The following is a 21,853-nucleotide window of genomic DNA, read 5'->3' as shown; positions in this document are numbered from 1 at the left end:
AGGTTAGTTGCTGGATTATTGCTTCTGGCTGCTGATGCATTTTTACCTGTTTTTGGAGGGCTCCTATACTTGAATACTAGGACTAGGGGACATAGCCTAAAATTTAAAGCCAGGACTTGCAGAGTGAAGTTAGGAAACGCTTCTACGCACAAAGGGTGGTAGAAGTTTGGAACGCTAGCTCAATTGTTAATTTTAAGTCTAAGATTGATAGATGTTTGTTAACCAAGGGTATTAAGGGATATGGGGCTAAGGCGGGTATATGGAGTTATGTCACAGATCAGCCATGATCTTACTGAATGGTGGAACAGGTTTGAGGGGCTAAATGCCACTGCCACTTGCTGCCTCCTGTTATACACCACTTTCTCCTGCAAGAAAGTGGGATGTGTGTTTGGGTGATATGCCTGTCATGGTTGAATAGCTGCCAGTGTGTGATCTGTGACTTGTGGGTGTACGGTTTGTAACAGTGGTAATGTGTGAGGGTGAGAGGAAGTGTCTGATTGGAAGAGTTGAGTACTGATTGAACGAGTTTGTTGGTATGTGGGTGATGGGGGGGTGTCGTCCATGGAGCAGTGAATATGGCTAGTGGTGCAGTAGGTAAGAGAAGCCACTTGATAGTTGACCTCACTCACCTTGACCACTCGTGTCAAAGTAATGAACTTCTTCCTGCACTGCATCCATGTTTGTGGTGCTATGCACCTGGCATTGACTTCGTCCCTTACTGCATCCCACTGCCTCGGGAGTATATTTCTGAAGGGCCTCTTGCCCTCCTGTGGATATAGGATGCCCCTCCTGTTGTCCACCTCTTGCACCAAGGTTGCTTGTGCATCATCTGAAAACCTTGGCGCAAGCTCCCTCGCAGAGCTGGTACAAACTCAGATCGGCAAATTGGTGAGGTCTGGCATGCAGATTGGAGGATGTGGGATTTAGTAGTGCGTAATCTTTATTCAATGTTTTAACATAACTCAACAGTTTTAAACATAGGGATGGGACCTGCATCTGTGTTTTACTTGAGCAATGTCTGATCTTCATTCAGACTCCGTGCGGACCTGTATCTTATTTTTTGCAAATAAGAGGTGCAGTCTGCCTTTAAGAGGTGCGAGCAACTCACCCGAAATTTGGGCCCCCCCATGCTGGTGAGAAGTGGAGAGAATGGAGAAAATGGAGAGACAAACGCAGCTAGGGCTCCACGCTGTGCACCTATCAGGTAAATGAAGTTGCAGCATCAATCCAACATGCTGGCTGTGTAGATACCACCGGGTGCGGGTTAATTGCGCAACGCGATGCCCGCGCCCGGATTCAGGGGTTCACCAATTTAACCCCCAGTGAGTGAGTTATATGACACAACTCAATGGATGTCATAAGGTGTGACAGTGTACCTCAGGGAATTTGTATGCTTTTTCTGAGCAACTGATTTCCAATCACTTACTTGTTGCTATCTAGCTTTTTCTGTACACACTCCTTTCGTTAAGAACCCCTTCCTCTAATCTTTTATCATGTTGTAGTGGTTTAAACCAGTAACCTTATTTTCTTTTACAAAGTAGTAATTTTGAGTTTCTCATCCTCCCCTCCTCCCCCCACCCCTCCAGATGTTCTCCTGTTCCTCACTTTGTACAATGGACACTGTTGAAGGAAGGAAGCCATATGACGTAGTCTACCTAGATTTCCAAAAGGCTTTTGATAAAGTACTGCATAAAAGACTCCTTTATAAACATCGAGTGGGTATCAAATATAACACGTGGCTAAAGGGAAGGAAGTAAACCATATTTGTTAAGGGGAGCTAAGTTGCACTTGGGAGAGCGATTCAGTGGGGTGCCCCAAGGTCTGAGTTAGATGTCAACTCTTCCTGATATTTACAAATTATCCCAAATCGCAGTCTTAATGCAAAGTAGTTAAATTTACAAATGACACCAAGTTAGGGATGTGAGGACTCAGAGAATCTCAGCCAAGATCTTACAGAGAGCTCAACAGGGTTTAGACCTGGGCTGATCAGTAGCAAACGCAAGGCACTGCATATTGTAGATAAAAATAGGAGGCACTATGGATTGAAAACATGGAAAGATTAAAGGACATCCAGAAGTGTTAGTTGACTTACCACTCACCGTGTCTAAATAGAGTAAGACAGCAATAAGCAACACAAATAGGATGCAGGATTATATCACCAAATCAGTTGAGTTCAAACCCCTAGATGCCACATTGAAACTGTACGGTGCTCTGGTCAGACTGCGCCTAGAGTACTGTGTACAGTTCTGGCAACCACGACACAAAAGGATTATGCAGGCCTTGGAGGCAATGCAGAGGTATCAATTTAAACACCTTGATCAGATCACCCCTCCATCTACCATAGTTAAGGGAATACAAGCCAAGTTTATGCAACCTATCCTCTTAATTTAACCCTCTAAGACCCGGTATCATTCTGGTGAACGTACGCTGCACCACCTCCAAAGCCAATATATCCTTCCTGAGGTGCGGTGCCCGAAACTGAACGCAGTACACCAGAAGGGGTCTGACCAAGGCTCTATACAAGGGAAGCATAACTCCCCCACTTTGTATTTCAGTCCCCTCAAATAGCTAAGTGTTAATAGTACCTGCTGCTGATATGTTTCCAGTCGCATTCGTTTTGCTGCTTTCCTGCTTTCGCTTTCGCATGCAGCAGCCAGAATATTCTCCGCCATAGCTGAGGTCAAGTGAGGAGGGGTGGGTCGTGACTACAGAGAAGAAAAGGATACACAAGTTGAACACTGCTGCATCAAATCACTCAAAGCTAAATGAACATGGGACACTGAAACAGACCTGCTCAATCACAAGTCCTGCTTGTGAAAAATACTCACTGTTCTCAAGATAAATGGCTCCTTTAGTCAGGTGGCAAACTGAATCTAGTTCAATCACTGAGCAGCATAGACAGATCTCTCATGCACTTTTCTTAGGAATCATATGCTTGGTTTTTAGTGCCAAAACAAAATGCATTTAACTATAGAGAAACCCTGTGATCTCAGCAATGAGATGCAAAATCTTTTATTCACCTCCAAAATGAAATATTCACTGAAACATCTCCGACTGTGCTGCAGTCAGGCGTATCTATTTCAGCATGGGAGGGTGAAATGTACAGACCTGGGACCAAATTTTCAAAATGTGGCATTTGTCAATTTTAAGAAGATGCTTCCTAAAATAGAGCCAATGTTAATATTTACAAGCTTTCAAGGAATGTGACTTCAAAATGTGTTTGCAACAGGCTATTGAGCAGGGAGGTCTGGAATTGTTTGATGCTGTAAAGTCTCCAGGAAATTATCATTGCTTTGCAGTGATACCATTTATCATGAGAAATGCAGGAGAACTAGAGCCCTCAGCATTAACCAGAAAGAATCACAGTCTGGAAATTACATGTAGTAATGTTATTGTGCGAATGCTTAACGCGCATGAATCAAATCGCTCTCTCTCTGCTATTTTATTCTGTTTTAAATGAATTAAAACCTCTGTTAAAATAGTGAAAGAGTGATTTTATGTGAGTACATTAAACTTTTGTAATTTCTAGGCACATTAGTTTAACTTTTTTTTCAATAAGTTGCTACATTTGCCAACACTATTAGTCTGGAGAGAAGAGTTTGGCAGAATTATGCCTCGTGAGGACACTCTGGGATATACAACGACTACTAATGTAATATGTACTGTTTATGGCTCCTCACTAATCAAGAATCCATATAAAATCTCTTCTTTTACAAAGTACCTACTTTATGCCCAATAGTTTTTTAAGTTGACAAAATCTGATGAATGGCCAAGGCCCATAGTGCAGGACATGATCCTTCTGAAAAGAGTGGGAGAAAAGATGAGGTAAATAAAGAAGTAGTGATTGGATGGGTTTTGAAAGCATGATGATTGTGGGAGAAAGAAAAGACAGAGGGAGGTAAATATACCCGCATGCTGTGCCACAAAATAATAGTGTGGATTCCCACCCAGAAATACCGAGTGGCCAAGTTTCTGATTTTGATCAGATTGTCTTAGTGGATGGGGAGGGGTGTGGACAACAAGCAGAAGTAAGGTCCTTCTTCACAATAAGCAAGGAAAATTGAAGTTCAAGTCAACCTGTTTTAAATGAATTGAAACCACTGTTAAAATAGTGGAGAGTGATTTTATGTGGGTACATTAAACTTTCGTAATTTCAAACTTTTGCAAGTCAACCTGGGCTGCTGTCAAAGGCACTTTCTCTCTTGACAAGACAATGTTGAATGTTGCATGGGGACTGGAAAAGACAGAGAAAAGGGCACGCAAGTTGGAGATAGGGCTGTAACACTGCAGTGCCAATATTTTTTTTTATTTGTTCATGGGATGTGGGCGTTGCTGGCAAGGCCAGCATTTATTGCCCATCCCTAATTGCCCTTGAGAAGGTGGTGGTGAGCCACTCTGACCTATATTCTGACCTATGCTCCATTTTGAATGTGAGATCCTTATATTTATTTTTAAGGAGTGTATTTTTATTTTCCCCTTTCTCCCTTGTTTCTACAGGGCATGCACCATTTCTAGCCAAGAGGGATGACAGGTGAGTTATTCCTCGCCCTCCTTCTGTGCCAGTCACTAGGAGATGCACATAATCTCCCTAATCTCAAATGAAACTCCCACAAAAGTGTCAGCCTTGGCTCAGTGGTAGCACTCTCACTTTTGAGCCTGAAGGTTCAAGCCACATTCCATGACATGAGCACATTATCTAGGCCGACACTCCTGTGCAGTACTGCACTGGCGGAGGTCCTGTCTTTTGGATGAGATGTTAAACCGAGATCCCGTCTGCCCTCTCAGGTGGATGTAAAAAATACCATGGCACTATTTGAAGAAAAGCAGGGGAATTATTCTGGTCAACAATTATTCTTCAACCAACATCAATATAAAAAAAACTGCTTATCTCACTGCTGTTTGTGGGATCTTGCTGTGTGCAAACTGGCTACCATGTTTCCCTACATTGCAATAGTGGCTACATTTCAAAATACTTTATTGGCTGTAAAGTGCTTTGGGGTCCTGAGTTCATGAAAGGCGCTATATAAACGCAAGTTCTTTCATATCTTCTGCATTGCTATATCCTTGTTTTCTCCTTTTGACAAACACTTCCCTCCTCAACAATTCGATACCTTATAAAACTCAGTATTTTCAAAACTAGAATATTGCTTCCAAATCTGGGGATACTTGTCCAACAACTCTTGAACAGAGTACAAGAAAAATTTGACATATGATAGGCAATGCATCTCTCACCTCTCGTTCCTAAGCTGACACTTTTTCTTGTCTGTCAGTGCTCCTCTGAACTTTGCTCTTTTATTCCTCAGAAGCTGTAAATACACAATCCTATACCTCCTTCCTACCTGTTCCTTCATCCTCAGTGTTTTAAATTCAAGACTCATCATACACGATCCTACTTTAATTTGTTCTTTCTCAGAACCTCATAACTGTGGAACTCCTTACCCCCTCACCTTTTCCTTCCTGCTACAATCTTCATACTTTTAACACTTAGGCTTGGTATCAATTAATGATTACTTTCTGATGTACGTAATTTCTTTCATTAAGAAAGAGCAAGAACTTGCATTTATATGGCACGCTATCATATCCTCAGGACGTTCCAAACCTCTTCATTGCCAATAAATTAGTTAAGGGTCTTTTACGTCCACGAGAACAGGCAGATGGAGCCTGAGTTTAACATTTCACCCAAAACACAGCACCTCGCACAATGCAGCAGTCCCTCAGTAATTAACTGGAATGTCAGCCTAGATTTTGTGCTTAAACCTGCTACCTTCTAACTCAGAGGAAGTTCCAGCACTCAGTGCAATCTTTCAACAAAACATGGGCCCTGAAATTACAATGTGGACAGTAGTGTATGAACCCTTAATATATTTGTCTGAAATTCCACTGTCTATTGTACTAGTGGAGGTATTAATCCATTTATTTTAAATAGGTTGATGCCTTAGGCAGGAGAAAAAATTCAGATAAGCACAGAAAGGATTCACATGCTGGTATCCCAAGGTGTAGTTTCAGGGCCATTGGGTTAAATTTTTAAAATAAACTTATTTATTTAGTGCTCATTATGGTACCGTATCAACATCTAGCAAATCAGGTATAGCACAACCAAATTAAAGTAAAACTCCCTTTACTTTGTCTGAACAATATGTCTCAGCCTCAAACTCAGAAGAATACCCCATTGTGATATTTTTTCCATTTCCCATACTAGTTATCCTGTGGTGATAGTGTTAATCAGTGCCAGTTTTGCTCTATAGGCTCATCCTTACTAGGAAATGAATGGAGACTGCCCAAACTCATTTCAAATAGGACCCTTATAGCCAGCAGGGACTTTAATCCCATCAGTCTGAACTGGATTTAAACCCAGGTCCCAGAGGTAAAAAAGCAGTGTCTAATCCAATGCACCACTCAGATCCCCAAGTTTAACTTAACCGCAAAACACAATCATGAAACGTGAAACTACTTTAATAACCTTCAACAGTACAGAAACACTGATGTTATAAGGCATATTTCAGAATAAGATCCCACACCTTCAGTATTCATTTTACAAACACAGCCCTACACGTATCGAATTTTTTTTAATGATCTCCCCACAAGATGAGTAGCCTCCTGTTTGGAGTATCATCTTCACTGCTGCTGTCCACAGATTTCAAATACACGTGGGGGTGTATTTTTAAGCAAATACTCAGGAATAAGGGCCTTTTCAATAAAATGACCTGAAAAAGCCTTGAAGAATCAACAGAGAATCTAACAATCATGGATAATGTTTGCTAATTTTAATGAAAACTTTAAGAAAATAGCAAGAAAAATATATAATCTTGAAATTCCTCGTTTTACTGAATCCCAAAAGCCATGGAAACATCCCCAGCAGGCTCTGAGATATCAAGCAAATTCCCGCTAATCAGTTCTTCAGTAGTTCTCCAGCAACTAATCGGTTTGTCATTTGTAGCTTTATTCCAGCTCGGGGACATACGTTATCATACAGAATGTTATTTTCTGAATTCAGCAGAACTCAGCTTTACAGATCATCTTCCAAACATTTGGTAACGTTAACCTTGTGAAAATGTTAACACAACTGCTATATATTTATAAAAATAAAAACTAATTTGGCAATCTGTTTGAAACGGGAACGTCAAATCACAGCACAAATGATAGCAAGAATAACTGATAGGTGACATGGGCTTTGAGGCAGTAACATAATCAATAGATTTAGATAATTTCTTCAATAAGCTCTGAAGCTCAAGTACTTTATACAAATTATCTGGACCTTAATATTCCATTCCTTATTTAACTTCCCACTAGCTGTTACATTTGAATAATATCTATAAATCTGATTTAATTCCCAGTGATTTGTCAATCCTAGGGCAACTCCAACCTTTTGAAAATTATGTTGGCAAATACATAAAGAGCAACTTTACAAATTCGCTCTCTTGCCGCAGAGCTTTGCCTGCCGGCTAGTCAGATGCACACTCAAATATTCAATATGTGATCCCAGTGGGAAAAGCTCTGCATTGGAAATGCAAATTGAAAGAAGTTCGCCTATATTGTAACCATTCATGAGGTAAGCAAATGCATGATCCCACATCACATGATGGGTAAAAGAATCAGGAGTTTTTGTTTGCTGTGAGACAATGACTCGTTCACAACTTCATGTAAGCTAAAGTACAGCACAGGGCATAGTTCTTGATAGACAGGTTCCTGAACCCAAACTGAAAAATATCACAGTAATTTGTAGATGTGACCTCAAAATTTCCAGTTGAGTGGGCCAGGAATTTGAGGCGGTACTTGGTTCCGCTAGGATTCTGCCCTGTTTGGACTGACCCTTTAAACTTCAGTGGGGTAATATTGTGGACTGATATTCGGTCCATCTCCCTTTGCCAAGGGTGTGTGTCTGGAGAAGTTCCCAGCCACCCCACACTGGAGGGGTTTGATTAACCTTTTAAAAATAAATGTTGCATGGCTCCCCTGGCAGCTGAAGACATTCTTACCTTTTCTATCTTCAGCACCAGGATGGGCCTTGGGGTTGGGGCTAGGGCGGGCAGGGGGATTTGTGTTCTAAAAAAAGAAAATGTAATACATGCCACACAGAAACGCCTAATCTATTTTTATATTCCTGCCATTTTAATACAGATTCTGGGAGAGTAATGTTCTTGATTCAGCTGCTGGTGTTTACACTGCTAAATTTGGCTCCTTTGTCCTGGCATAAATCCAGGTTTTTGTAGATCTATGAGGTTACCGGTGGGATAAGGGAGTCAAATGTAGCCGTGTAAAGGTGACTAATCCAGTTGGGAGATGCCATAATCCTGGAATCCAAATTTATTTGGCTCCAAAATAAAAACAGCTATAGTTGTACACACGTACACATGAGAGACAAGCAGATACCAACAAACTTCTGTAGAACTTACTGTCAGTTCTTATTGTCTTTTTGCTCATTTAGAATATGCCTCTCTGCCACAAAGCTTATCCCTCCTGGAAATATATACCAATCAACATTTTTCCCTCTGATCTTCAGGGTGTACAATTTTTCTCTAGTGTCTTTCTGAGCAATCATTAACTAACACCAGCTGATCAAAATGGAGCTGCTCAAGGTAGATGGGGATCTGGCGTGCTGTAGATTGTGATATTAAACTGCTAAAGTCGAACAGTGTTTAATCTGCACTTTTAAGGCTATTTGTTGAGGAAAGCTTCTCTAGATTGGCAGCTGTTTGTAATTCCCTGGCCCTGCCCTTTGGGGGCTAGTTTATCAAGGTCAGAAAAATGTACAGGAAATGACAAGTTTTTTCTTTTTCTTTTAACACACTTCAACACTTTGAAGTGTGACATCTGAAGTGTGATGGACATGCGCTAGATGCAGCAGGGAAGGCCTAGTCTGTCATACAGCAGAGTACTGGATTCTTCCTGGCCTCAACTGATAGTCAAACTTTGACAGTTTTCAGCCAGGCTCCCACTCTACCTCAGTGGGAGAAAAACTGGCAATGCCAGTGATGGTTTTAACTGGAGGGGGAGGAGGACATGGGAACAATGAACGGACATTGTTCTGAGACAATAACGTTGCTGATAAGATGCTTGCTTCTCACTTGTGTAGCAGCAAGTTTGAGTCCCAGGGCTTTCTGTAACTCGCACCCGCCAGTTCCACAAGATTACTTCCAGAATTTTTCAGTGGGGACTCTGGGTGGGGCGCCCCGCGAAACGCAGCGTCTCACCTCAGAGGAAGGAAAACCCGATGTCCGTCTCACCCTCCAGCAAGCACGCTTCCTGTTGGCTGAAGAAGGAGCTGCACCAGCGACAGTAGTCATGAAGAAGTTGGAGGCCCCCTCTTCCCTGTCCTCCTGTCTGAAAGAGGAGGCATGTAGGCGAGACGCCTAAAGATGGAAATAAAAAAAAGGGAGGGGGAGGATAAATGGACAAGAAAAGGTGCAATTACCCTTGTTTGAATTGCAAACTGATTTTATCACAATCCTGCTCCTTTTACACTTTTAGTTGAAAGGTTGTTTTTATTAAATTTGACAAAGTTTACAAAATGTTAAAGCAGCTAATCATGAGAGCTACTTGTTTTACTTATATATTCACTTACTGATTCGAAGAACACAATTTCACAAATTCATATTGATTTAATTAAAAAAGATAAACAGGCCTGACTGGACAGTTTTACCTGCTTTTATATTGCCCTACTAATGCTTCTGGTGCCAAATGCATGGGTCTTACACTGTTTGCAACAACCCAAAAGTAAACTTACCAGATTCACTGGGGCCTGCTCCTGGAAGACCAATAAATTTACTTCAGGGTTGCTATTTGCAGTGTGAGATCTATGGCACTAATATAGCACTTAATTCCACATAAAAGTTTGGATCAGCCCAAGTTCAATCTGAGTCTCAACTGACATTTACATCTTGGGCCTGCCCACAGGACAAGTCTCAGCACTCTCATGGCTGGGTCAAATGTGAGTGAAGAGGGCCCAGTGCTTCTCCTGGCAGCTTAATCATGATGTTGATCTTAGTGTTTAGGGTCTAGGAAGGGGCAGGAGGTGTAGCTATTTGGGAGTCTATCCTCTTGAGTTTTCTGCCAGAATTACCATTTTTCCAGTGCTGCACAGCTAATTAAAATCAATGGGAAGTTGTGTCTTCCATTAATATGATTGGTGTCCTGGTCTCAGTGAGACAGAACCAGGCTGGATTCTTTTAAAAATAAAATCTGTGGTGTGAAGGAAATCTTTGTTTGGCCTTAACACCAATAGTATCAAAAGAAATGGAAAATTCCAACACTCCATACTCTGCTTACAGCAGTGGTAACCCAAAGTCACCTGTATGGGGGCCAACAGAAAGATGGTAGATGAAACTATGATATTACCGTCAGACAAAATATTTACAAAATTCAGCAGTAAGCTTCCTGCTCACCGCAAAACCCAGTAGCTAACTTATTGAATATAGAAGATAAAGGAGATTTTCTTCTTAAATTCTTTAAAGTTTATTACAATAACCTGATGATCCTGTGTCTTGATTGAAATGATTGCTGCCAGAATAACTACAAACTCATGAAAATTATCTCAAATTAAGAAATTGCCAAAAAGGACTCTATTAAAACAACATAAAAACAATTCCCTGAGGTGCTCATTAAAGTTATGTAAACTCCCCAGGAGAAAAAGAGAATTTTATTTTTAAATTGCAATGAAAAGGGCTAATTACTTTATATAGCAATATCTCATACTTTATTTGAATCTCAATTAAGTTTTAAACTCCATCTTAAGGATTGCTGTGATCTGGAATGCATTCCAGGAGTTGGAAGCAGATTCAACAGAAATTTTCAAAAGGGCATTGGATAAATACTTGAAGGGAAAAATTTACAGAGTTATGGAGAAAGAGCAGGGGAGTGCGACTAATTGGATAGCTCTATCAAAGAACCGGCACATGCGCAATGGGCCGAATGGCCTCCTTCTGTGCTACATCATTCTATGATTCTATGCTATTATGGACTGATGAATATTTTCAGACCAAGAGCATACCTTAGAGCAGTGCATTTCTATGACATCTTGCAAATTACAAATATGCATCATGTCAGGAGAATCCTTGATATTCTGGGATCATGAATAGCGAGGAGAAGCAACAGTGGAAATAATAATGAGTTAAGAATCTCCCACCAGGCAAGAGAAGAAAGGAAATGCATTGCGATCAGCCTTGATTTATACAGCATGATTAACATATTGATACAGGGCTGACCTTAGGCATACACGACTCATGTGGCTGCATAGGTCACCATTTTTAGTTTGCCTTGCACTTATAATGGACTGGATTGCTTCCGTGTTGCACTCTGGCTTTTAAATAACTCAATTTCCAATCTGCCGCCTCCCAAGTCCCAGTATGCCACCTCCTGCTCACTCACGTCTCAATCTGCTGTTCCTGTCTGCCAGAGTCCCAATCTACCATCTCCTGCCCAAGTGCCAATCTCCTACACGCCTTTCCTTTTGCGGCTTCCCAACCAAGTCCTGATCTGCTGTCACGTATCGCCCTGAAACCTGATCTGTTGCCTCTTCACAAAGTCCGCAGTCTGTTGCTGTAAAATGTAACAGCAGTTGCCCTGAAAGCAGATTTTAGTAGAAATCTAGAATTCTCTCCCACAAAAGGCTGTGGCTTAAGGGACAATTGGAGCTTTCAAGCCTGAGATTGATAGATTTTTGTTAGGTAAGGGTATCAAGGGATACGGAGCTACGGTGGGTTAATGAAGTTGAGGTACAGATCAGCCATGATCTAATTGAATGGCGGAGCAATCTCAAGAGGCTGAATGGCTTACTCCTGTTCCTATGTTCCTATGACTGTGTGTGTTGTGGAAGAATGTGACAATGTATCAATGGGATATGCTGTTTTCATTAAGGGTTACTGATTTTGCTTTTTTAAAATTCAGTTGTTTTAAAAGGTGAGAGGTGAAGAAAAGAATTTTAGCGTTGGTTTTCCAAATAAAATGTTTATTCAAAAATAATCCTGGTAGTAAATAGAAAACTACCCAGAGTGCATAGGTCTAAATCTCCTCTTTGCATTAGAGGATCTTTTTGAAACAAAGGTTTAAAAAACACTAATAAAAGATTCCAGTTAAAGCTTTTATTTTAAATAATTAGATTATTTCATTTAAAAAAAATCTTTGATGAGAAATTCCCAGTTGCAGGGAGAGGACTGAATATGTTGTATTCACGAAAAATGGATGGAATCACAAAACACGATTCCCAAAATGGCTCCTGTTCCCGGTAGGTTTGGCCTGGCGAGGAAGGAACAAGGGCTTCCCCACATAGGCCTGGGGTTAATATTGCAGTTCGATCCCGATGATGTCATCGGGACCTGATCTGCATATTTAAACAAGGACCTAGCCAGCTTCGGGCAGGTGTCCTTGGACTTCGCAATTTAAATTTGCAGTCGGCAGGATCGGAGCAGGAGGCAAGTGGACAAGGCTCCCACCCTATTTTAACTGCCTCTCCCCCCACTTGGTTTCTGCCAGGTGGGGTGGGGGCATTAAAATTCCCCCCAAAATGTCAGGTTATTCAAAGTAAGAATTATTCTGTGATTTTGAAAATTACTTTTAATGAATGTTTGTGCTCGTCAATGGAAAAATGAATAACTTCCCATTTCAGGTCAATTTCTATTTCAGATAGATAGCAAGTACAAAGATGATATTTGCTAGGCTGACCTAAATTAAATTCCTGGCATGCACAAGCTTTAGGGGCTACACTTCAATTTCAAATCAAAACAGAAAGCAACAATTTCTTGATAAAGTGGATATGTCTCGGTTGACATCATTAGCAGTAAAATCATTAATACGCAGCCACTTCTGGTCTGGGCGTACTGAACAGATTGAAACCTTCCAGCTACCATCAGCCTGAACCCCCTCCCCAGGCAGTCTGTAGTACAGTGACACATGCAATAAGTTCACTATCACATCTGTGATTCCAGTTAATCCAGAGGGGGTAATACCAGCTGGGTTAGGTGTATGTTAGACTAGCAATGAAAAAAAAGTATCCCCTCAAGACACAAGAGTGTAATTTAAATATTCATTTCAAAAAAGTATTAAGTCTTTTAAAAAGAATATATTCCAGTAGGAATTGTCCCAGTGAATATATATTCATGTTGCAAGATGCAAAACAATTCAAATAGATTGTTCCTACATTTCTCCAAATTTATAAACGGCCCTGTTCTAGCAGGACATGCTGAAATTCAGATTTACTTTGAATGCCTCTTACCAGTTCAATGCCATTTTTTTTCATTCGCCTGCAGGACTTGAGGTAAGTGCGAATGCGCTTCCGGGCCCGCACCTGAAATTCAGGGAACTGTCGGCTGCACGACTCAATGATAGCTTGAATCTTTTCTTTGGGCTGTTTTGAAATGGGAACCATTCGGTCAAGATTTTCATCAACAAACAGCCTCACAAACATCTGTTGGCAAAAGAAAACATTAAAGAGTCAGAAATATCTTCACTATTCTTGAAACACATTTTTTTCTGTTTGGATGGTGGTGGGGGTGGTGAGGAGATTCTCTTAACACATTAATACATCCGTATGAAATTCCTCCATCAGTATTCTCCTGGAGCTGTGAATCCAATTATTGTTTTAAAAATGATTGTCCATGGATCATTTTTTAAACTGCTTAATACCTCCAATCTAGCCCTTGGTTCTGATGTGCCCTGTGATGTTTTAAGAACATAAGAAATAGGAGCAGGGGTAGGGCATATGGCCCCTCAAGCTTGCTCCGCCATTCAATGAAATCATGGCTGACCTTTTACCTCAAGTCCACTTACCCGCCCTATTCCTACATCTCTTGATTCCCTTAGTGTCCAAAAATCTATTGATCTCAGTTTTGAATATACTCAACGACTGAGCATCCACAGCCCTCTGAGATAGAGAATTTCAAAGATTCCCAACCCTCTGAGTGAGGGTTAAATGGCCAATCCCTTATCCTGAGACTATGACCCCTAGTTCTAGGCTTTCCCGTCAGGGAAAACAGCCTCTCAGCATCAACCCTGTCAAGCCCTATAAGAATTTTACATGTTTCAATGAGATCACCTCTCATTCTTCTAAACTCCAGAGAATATGGGCCCATTCTACTCAATCCCTCCTCATAGGACAACCCTCTCATCCCAGGAATCAATTTAGTGAGCCATCGTCGTACCCCCTCTAAGGCAAGTACATCCTTCCTTAGGTAAGGAGATCAAAACTGTACACAGTTCTTACCAAAACCCTATATAATTGCAGCAAGACTTCCTTACTCTTATACTCCAAACCCCTTGCAATAAAGGCTAACATAACATTTGCTTTCCTAATTGCTTGCTGTACCTGCATGATAACTTTCTGTGATTCGTGTACAAGGAAACCCAAATCCTTCTGAATATCAACATTTACTAGTCTCTCACCTTTTAAAAAATATTCTGCTTTTCTATTCTTCCTATCAAAGTGGATAATTCCACGTTTCCCCACATTATACTCCACCTGCCACCTTTTTGCCCAATCACTTATCGTGTCTATATCCCTTTGTAGCCAGCCGCTTTGCATCTTCCTCACAATTTAATTTCCCACCTAGCTTTGTATCGTCAGCAAACTTGGATACATTACACTTGGTCCACTCATCTAAATCATTGATATAGATTGTAAATAGTTGAGGTCCGAGCACTGATCCTTGCAGCACCCCACTAGTTACAACCTACCAACCCGACAATGACCTGTTTATTCCTACTCACTATTTTCTGTCTGTCAACCAAGCCTCAATCCATATATTACCCCCAATCCCATGAGCCCTAATCTTGTGTAACAACCTCTTGTGTGGCACCTTATCGAATGCCTTTTGAAAATTCAAATATACTGCATCCACTGATTCCCCCTTATCTACCCTGCTAGTTACACCCTCAAAAAGCTCTGATAGATTTGTCAAACATGATTTCTCTTTCATGAAACCGTGATGACTGCCTAATCATATAATGATTTTCTAAGTGCCCTGTTACCACGTCCTTGATAATAAATTCTAGCACTTTCCCTACTACTAATGTCAGGCTAACTGGCCTGTAGTTCCCTGTTTTCTCTCTCCCTTCTTTCTTGAATAGTGGGGTTATATTTCCTACCTTCCAATCCACGAGGACTGTTCTAGAATCTAGGGAATTCTGGAAGAACAAAACCAATGCATCCACTATCTCTGCAGCCACCTCTTTTAAAATGCTAGAATGTAGGCTATCAAGTCCAGGAGATTTGTCGGCTTTTAGTCCCATTAATTTCTCCAATACTTTTTCTTTACTAATATTAATTACTTTAAGTTCCTCACTCTCATTAGACCCTTGGTTCCCCGCTATTTCCAGTATGTTTCTTGTGTCTTCTACTGTGAAGACAGATACAAAATATTTGTTTAACGTCTCTGCCATTTCCTTATTCCCCATTACAATTTCTCCTGATTTTACCTTTAAGGGACCCACGTTTACTTTCGCTAATCTCTTCCTTTTTACATATTTGTAGAGACTCTTACAATCTGTTTTTATATTTCTTACTAGTTTACTCTCTTATTCTATTTTCTCCCTCTTTATCAATTTCTTGGTCATCCTTTGCTGATTTCTAAATCCCTCCCAATCCTCAGGTTTCCCACTTTTTTTGGCAACATTGTAGGCCTCTTCTTTTAATCTAATACTATATTTAACTTCTCTAGTTAGCCACAGTTGGACTGCTTTTCCCATGGAGTTTTTATTCCTCAAGGGAATGTATATTCATTGAAAATTATGAATTATTTCTTTACTGTTCGCCATTGCTTATCTAACATCATATCATTTAATCTAATTTCCCAATCTACCTTAGCCAACTCACCCCTCATACCTACGTAATTGGCTTTGTTTCAATTTAAAATCCTGCTGCATTAAAGGTACTTTATAAATGTAAGCTGCTGTTGTTGTAATTCCACCCCATTACTAACTGTGCTCATTTTCAAAGTTACATTTGGCTTTGCTGATCTCATGGACTACTTTAGGTATTCTAGTTCCATAACTGCGTTAAAGACACAAAAGCAGTGGAAGGCACCACATAGTTTCATTTGGAACCAGGATTTTTATTTATTAAGAGAATGTATCTTTATGCAAAAGATGCATTTTCTTAACCCTGGCTGTCTCATTTTCTATCAGATACCTTGTTGTTCTAATCAGTAAGGGACAACTTTCCGTCCTTTTTTTCCTAAAATGGATAAGTTATAGGTAGCTCGTGGTGCTAGTAAGATGAAGCCAAGAGATTGGGTTGACTAGGCCTGTATTCACTAGAGTTTAGAAGAATGAGAGAGGATCTCATTAAACGTATAAAATTCTGACAGGGCTAGACAGACTGGATGCAGGGAGGATGTTTCCCCTGGCAGGGGGTTCTAGAACGAGGGGTCACAGTCTAAGGATACGGGGTAGGACATTTAGGACTGAGATGAGGAGAAATATCTTCACTCAGAGGATGGTGAACCACAGAAGGCTGCGGAGGCCAAGTCACTGAATATATTTAAGAAGGAGCTAGATGGATTTCTAGACACAAAAGTCATCAAGGGGTATGGGGAGAGAGCGGGAATATGATATTGAGATAGAGGATCAGCCATGATCATACTGAATGGCGGAGCAGGCTTGAAGGGCCGAATGGCCTATTCCTGCTCCTATTTTCTATGTTTCTATGTAAATACTGACAGAGGTCAGGCAGTCTGACTGGGCTGCTTTCTTGTGCTGTTTTAAACAGAAATCCCTTGCTAAAGGCATGGGGTGCAGCCATTCAAAAATGCAGTTAAAATTGTCTGGGGATCGAAATACAGAGACATGCGAATGATACAATAAATGAGTTAAAAAAGAACCGGAACAGCATTTTTATTATGTAAAATATGCCTTTATTATTGATACCAGTTTTAAATGCTAGTTTGGTACCAACCCAAATCATGTAAGAAGGTGACAGAAAAAAGTATTGCAGTAAACTGAAGCTAAGTTTAGATCTAGGAATGATAAAACAGTGAGAGTTTTAAGTGGAACTCCCATGTCTGAGGAGAAAACACTTTGAAAGTTTGATTCAAACATGATAAAATATTCTTAAGTCACTGACTACAAGTATAAACAATTTAGTTTAAACATTTTTGTACAGAGAAAGTATTTAGTTTGTTGTATTTTCATTTATTTGCTTGCTTAATCTAATTCATGTTTTACATAATATTATTCTTGTAAATATTTAAATAAATATGTTTATATTCTAGCTTTGAAAAGTCATCTAATTATTTGTTTGTTCTCATGTACACTAGTATTGCAGGTCTCTCAGAAAGTGTACCACTAAAGCCCTTTAATTCATAAAGTCCATGATTACAGAGTGTACTATTTCATTTCATTTCTGTTTAGTTTGTGGGTAAGACTCCCACTACTTTTTCCCTTTTCCTTGATCTTTGTGAGACACATACTGGTTCAGGTGGGCATCAGTCAATTATTAATGCCAATCTGAACTGGCCATTAGGGGGTGACTGTCCCTCAGATTTTCTCTCCTCCATGAGGGGAAGCTCCAGACTTCTTGCAGTGGTATGTTAGGGATATAAATCTCAGCAATATGGGAGATCAGCCTAGCTTTGCTCCAGTCTGTTGCCCAGAATGAACCTATTTAAATTAAACCTTTTTAATATTCAACGGTTTGATTATTACTAAAAACATAGTGTATTCAGTTGCTTCCTTTTCTCCTCAAATTTTTATTCATAATTTTTAAATCTTCTTTAAGCCAGGCCTACAGGGGAAGGCCCTAGCTCTTCTGGAATCTTTGTAGAAAAGACAACTATGAATTGCATACAAATGACTCTAACCACCTTGTGAATAATGCATTGCCTGTCCTTATAATAAGCAGCAAAACCTCACCGTGGAGCTTTATAAAAATACCTCTAGCACTGAGCAAGATAAGCTACAGAGAATCCTCTGGTCTAGCAGTTATAGTGAAAGTAGATGACATGGCCCTGTCACTTTGTGCCAATCCACTTTCACCCCTGGTTTATATTCAGCTCAGCATTTTTGTTCCTACATTTGATGTTTCTTTGGTCTATTTCATCATGTACAATTAGTGTTTTTTTAACCTAAATCTTCACATGTTCCTTCTACATGGTTTTTAAACCTCGTTCACGTTAGATTGTAAGTGCCAGTATTCTGCAATGAGTAGCTAGTTTTCCCCAGAATGTTGTTAAAATAATTTTGAATGTATTATCAGGAACATTAATAATACTGTAGTACACATTACTACGGTAAGGATCCAAGTTAAGTACTTGAGCTGTGGGAAATAGGTACAAATGCCTATTCAGTTCACTACATATTCCTCTCCCCACTAATTTAGTAGAGACTTTAACCTATTTACTCTAAACAAGTTGATGCCTCCATTAAAATAACGGAGAGAGGAATTTTAAACAAATGCATCGAGCATTTGATTCTACGGCACAATTTCAAGGTCCCAGTAATGTTTCTTGCTAGTAGATTTTTTTGCCATGTGAATGCTGGGCTTTTTACTGCACTAAAAACAATAGTTTTTTTCCATGACAAGCCCTTTGCTCGCTAAATGGGATTTATATGCCAATATTATATAGGGAGAGGCTATAGAGATAGGAGGGAAGACAAATAAAGAAAAGATCAGTTATGAGGGATTTTCTGAAGGTTGAGTTGACTTCATTATTAATTTGTGAGTTCAACATTGCTAGTGTGTACTTCTCTTGACTCTTTTTTGCACCTTCCTCAGTACTGGTACTACATACTACAAAGTGACTAAGACAAAACGTCTACATTACATGCTGTGTGTCAGCAGACTCCAAATAGCTGCAAGATCATCCATTGCTGCAAGGTGCAACAAATCAATAAATCAAACCCCATACCAGTTGAAGGCAATAATGTGCACTTACAAACATTTGAGAATCTAAGGTAAGGGCATTGCTGCAGACCATCGTGTCACAATAGCACTTACATGAGATGCATTATTGATGTCAATTTTAATTTTCCCTATTGCAGATTTTGTTTTGCTTGTATTTGTCTCTCATTCTATTTTTTCCCCTTGATCTTAATAGTTCTGTTCTTTATTTCTTGTTTTTCTAATTTCCTTACCATTTTGCTTTTCCAATAACAACCATTTCCCTCCTCACAAACTTATGAACTAACTGCAACTAAGGCCTTAATAAGGAATCTCATTTTCCAATTTGGTACTTCCAAATTTTTGCAGATAAATTATCTTTATAATTACAGTTTACTTTAGGGAAGCGTCCTACAATAAAAAAAATTACCCCTTTTTATTTTAACACAGTTGATCTGTGACATTGCTCACATGTAGTCTGGAGCACAGTTATAATGTTTATCTGCTAACCTGCCCTGTCCCTTTAAAGCAACTGCTCAGGTATTCCCTATAGGAAAGAAGCCTAAGTAGGTACTAAGGTCAATTAGAGTCTAATTATTGTTGCTGTAGTAAGTTTCTGTATATTGGCAGCTGCCTGGCTCTCCAGTTCCTGGGCCACTAGGGACAAGAAATAGGTACGGAGACCCATAACGCTGGGTCCCCACTCCTTTTCTACACAACACACGCTTCCAGTGGGATGGGGGGAACTCCCGTTTGAAACAGGTATGGCTTCATTATCATATTTAAATGACACAATAATAACATTCTGATACCTCCCATGTCTTTTTGCATCCTTTACACCAGAGAAATTAATGCCCGGTGTTGCTGGACGGCGTACAGAACAGTGCCAGAAAGAACATTCTTGCAGCAGTTTTGAGGATTTTTCTGGCCTGTTCTTAATTTTTTTTCTCCTGGCGCTAAGGTTTTCGTGGGCTTTAGTGCCAATTCTTTTTTTGGCCAAAGCACCATTACTGGCAATAATAGGTTTCCCATTGGGAATACCCTATCTGAGATGCTGGGAAGATGAAGTCCAACGGATGGATGCCAAGCACGTTGGGTTGCACAAGAGATCATTTGTGTCCTCTGCCCAGTACCTGCACACCCACATTTGTAGTTACAGGCAACGAAACCTCGATTTGGCAAATGATGAGTGCCCGCATAGGCTCAAATGCTCAAATCAGGTTGTGATAGCAGGCTCAATGGTACAGATATGTGTGAAGGCTCGGCTAACCATTAAGCTGGATGGTTCTTTAGAAGTATCCCAATAACAGTATGTCATGCTTTACATGGCGCTGCATGAAGGCACGCATGCCAGGGTGATCATCAACCAACCAAGTCTGATTGGCCAACCCGCCAAGATGCCGTTAACCATATTTGCAGGCATTGACGTACCTAGCTGTGAGGAAGTGTCTTCATACTGTGTTATCTGCTGCAAGGATACCTGCTGTTAACATGCACTATAACGTTGGGTCAGCCAGTGACAGAACCACTCAGCTGCAGCCTCAAGCCTGCACATGGGGTTTCCCTTCCCTTCATTTCTATTTGTCACTTCTTCAAGCCCTACCGCTTCAGCCTTGGTAAAGGCTGTTAATGGGTTGAGGTGCCATTTGGGCCTTTCAGAATTGTTCTCCTCTGATTTAGTTATTCCCATTCCTTTAAAATTCACCTACATGAGATTTTCCATTCCACCACTAATGTGCTCTTTACATTTGCCCGATCTGAACCTAGATCTGTGAATAATGATGCAGATCAGCTGACCCAAGAAATCTGAGTGCTATTAGCACCAGTTCTTAACCTTTTAGACATGACTTACACCAGTGCAGTTATCTCAACAACTTCTTCAGCTTATCTCAAGATCAAAAAAAAACAGCGGGAAATAACTGGGTTTCTTTCTATCCTTTAAGATTGTTTAGCTGTGATTTTTTAATGGTGTTCTATACAAAATATGATATCTGGAGTGTGACGGGACCCTCTCAAAACTTTATATGAATAGATATATTTTTAGGTGTCCCTTGCATCATGGACTATACAGTAGTTTTCCTAAATATTTATAGCCCATGTATGTTTGGAATAGCTTGTGAACAAACAAGAAATTAAACTTCATCCCTAATGATTCAGTGAGTAGCTGAGATAGACCAGGAAGGTCATAGGTACAATGGCCGAGTTAGCTGATCTCAGCCAGGGCAATGGTAAGGGTGCTACAATTGGCCTCGGTGCCTTTGGGTTAGGGATGGAAAATTCATCCACGGTTCCTGCTCCTGATTGCTATCCTGTGCACCGTGTGCACATCTGCTAAGGATAGGATGGGGTCAAGTTATGATGCCTGTGTGGTAAAACAGCCTGACAAAACTTAGCATCAAGACTCACCCATGTGAGTTGTAGTCACCCATATCCTGGGCTGTTTAGAAGCAGTAAAATAGCAATGATGCCAGCACACAGACAGAATGCACCTAACTGGGCATTTTATTACAACCATTTCAATAGTCCTTTCTTCTTTCCTTCAGGTGTCACTCTAATTTCTGAGGTAAGATTGCCACATTACTGACTCTGCACCAAATTTCTCCCCTGTGGCTTCTTGTGGTAACAATTAACATAAAGATATCAACTATAATTTCTTAGTTCATACTGCCTTCTGAAATAATCTGTAGACTTGTAAGCACTTGACATTATCATAATAGAGTTGACCTGTACAAGGTTGGAAATGGTGAAGAAAGAATGCCCAATCTGACTTGATCCTTCAGAACTGTGCTGGGTACAGGTGAGCAAACCATTTGGATGTATTCTAGCTCAGTTCAAATCAACTAGAACTGCCATCACATGAAAACTTAGATCTTTGTCAGTTTGGATTCGAACTTCTTGGAGAAGTCCAAGTCCAAGCCAAAAGGGGCTGGTGTAAAGCCAGATGGTGGTTCAGCTCAATTAAAACAGGTTCAGTTTAGCTAAGCTTAGCCAATGTAAATCATAGCTGTGGCTCAATCCACATAAACTAAGCTTGGTGGGCTGAGCCAA

The 21,853-nt window shown here is 40.3% G+C and overlaps 1 protein-coding gene across 3 annotated transcripts in view; it reads right to left on the bottom strand.

Moving 5' to 3' along the window:
• nol4lb (nucleolar protein 4-like b) overlaps positions 1-21,853 on the bottom strand; it is a 253,339-nt gene that overhangs the window by 31,960 nt on the left and 199,526 nt on the right. For 2 of the 3 annotated variants that reach the window (XM_068000428.1, XM_068000429.1), the window contains 3 exons: positions 13,208-13,399; positions 9,192-9,350; positions 2,586-2,705 (listed from right to left, as the gene is read on the bottom strand). In XM_068000428.1, coding sequence (XP_067856529.1) covers positions 2,586-2,705; positions 9,192-9,350; positions 13,208-13,399 — 471 coding nt within the window. The remainder of the gene's footprint in view (positions 1-2,585; positions 2,706-9,191; positions 9,351-13,207; positions 13,400-21,853) is intronic. The other variant, XM_068000430.1, reaches the window with a different exon arrangement.

Source organism: Heptranchias perlo, chromosome 19 (genome assembly GCF_035084215.1).
Source record: "Heptranchias perlo isolate sHepPer1 chromosome 19, sHepPer1.hap1, whole genome shotgun sequence".
Lineage (NCBI taxonomy): Eukaryota > Metazoa > Chordata > Chondrichthyes > Hexanchiformes > Hexanchidae > Heptranchias > Heptranchias perlo.
The sequence above is the reverse complement of the archived record's forward strand: the minus strand, read 5'-3'. Positions and strand labels throughout refer to the sequence as shown.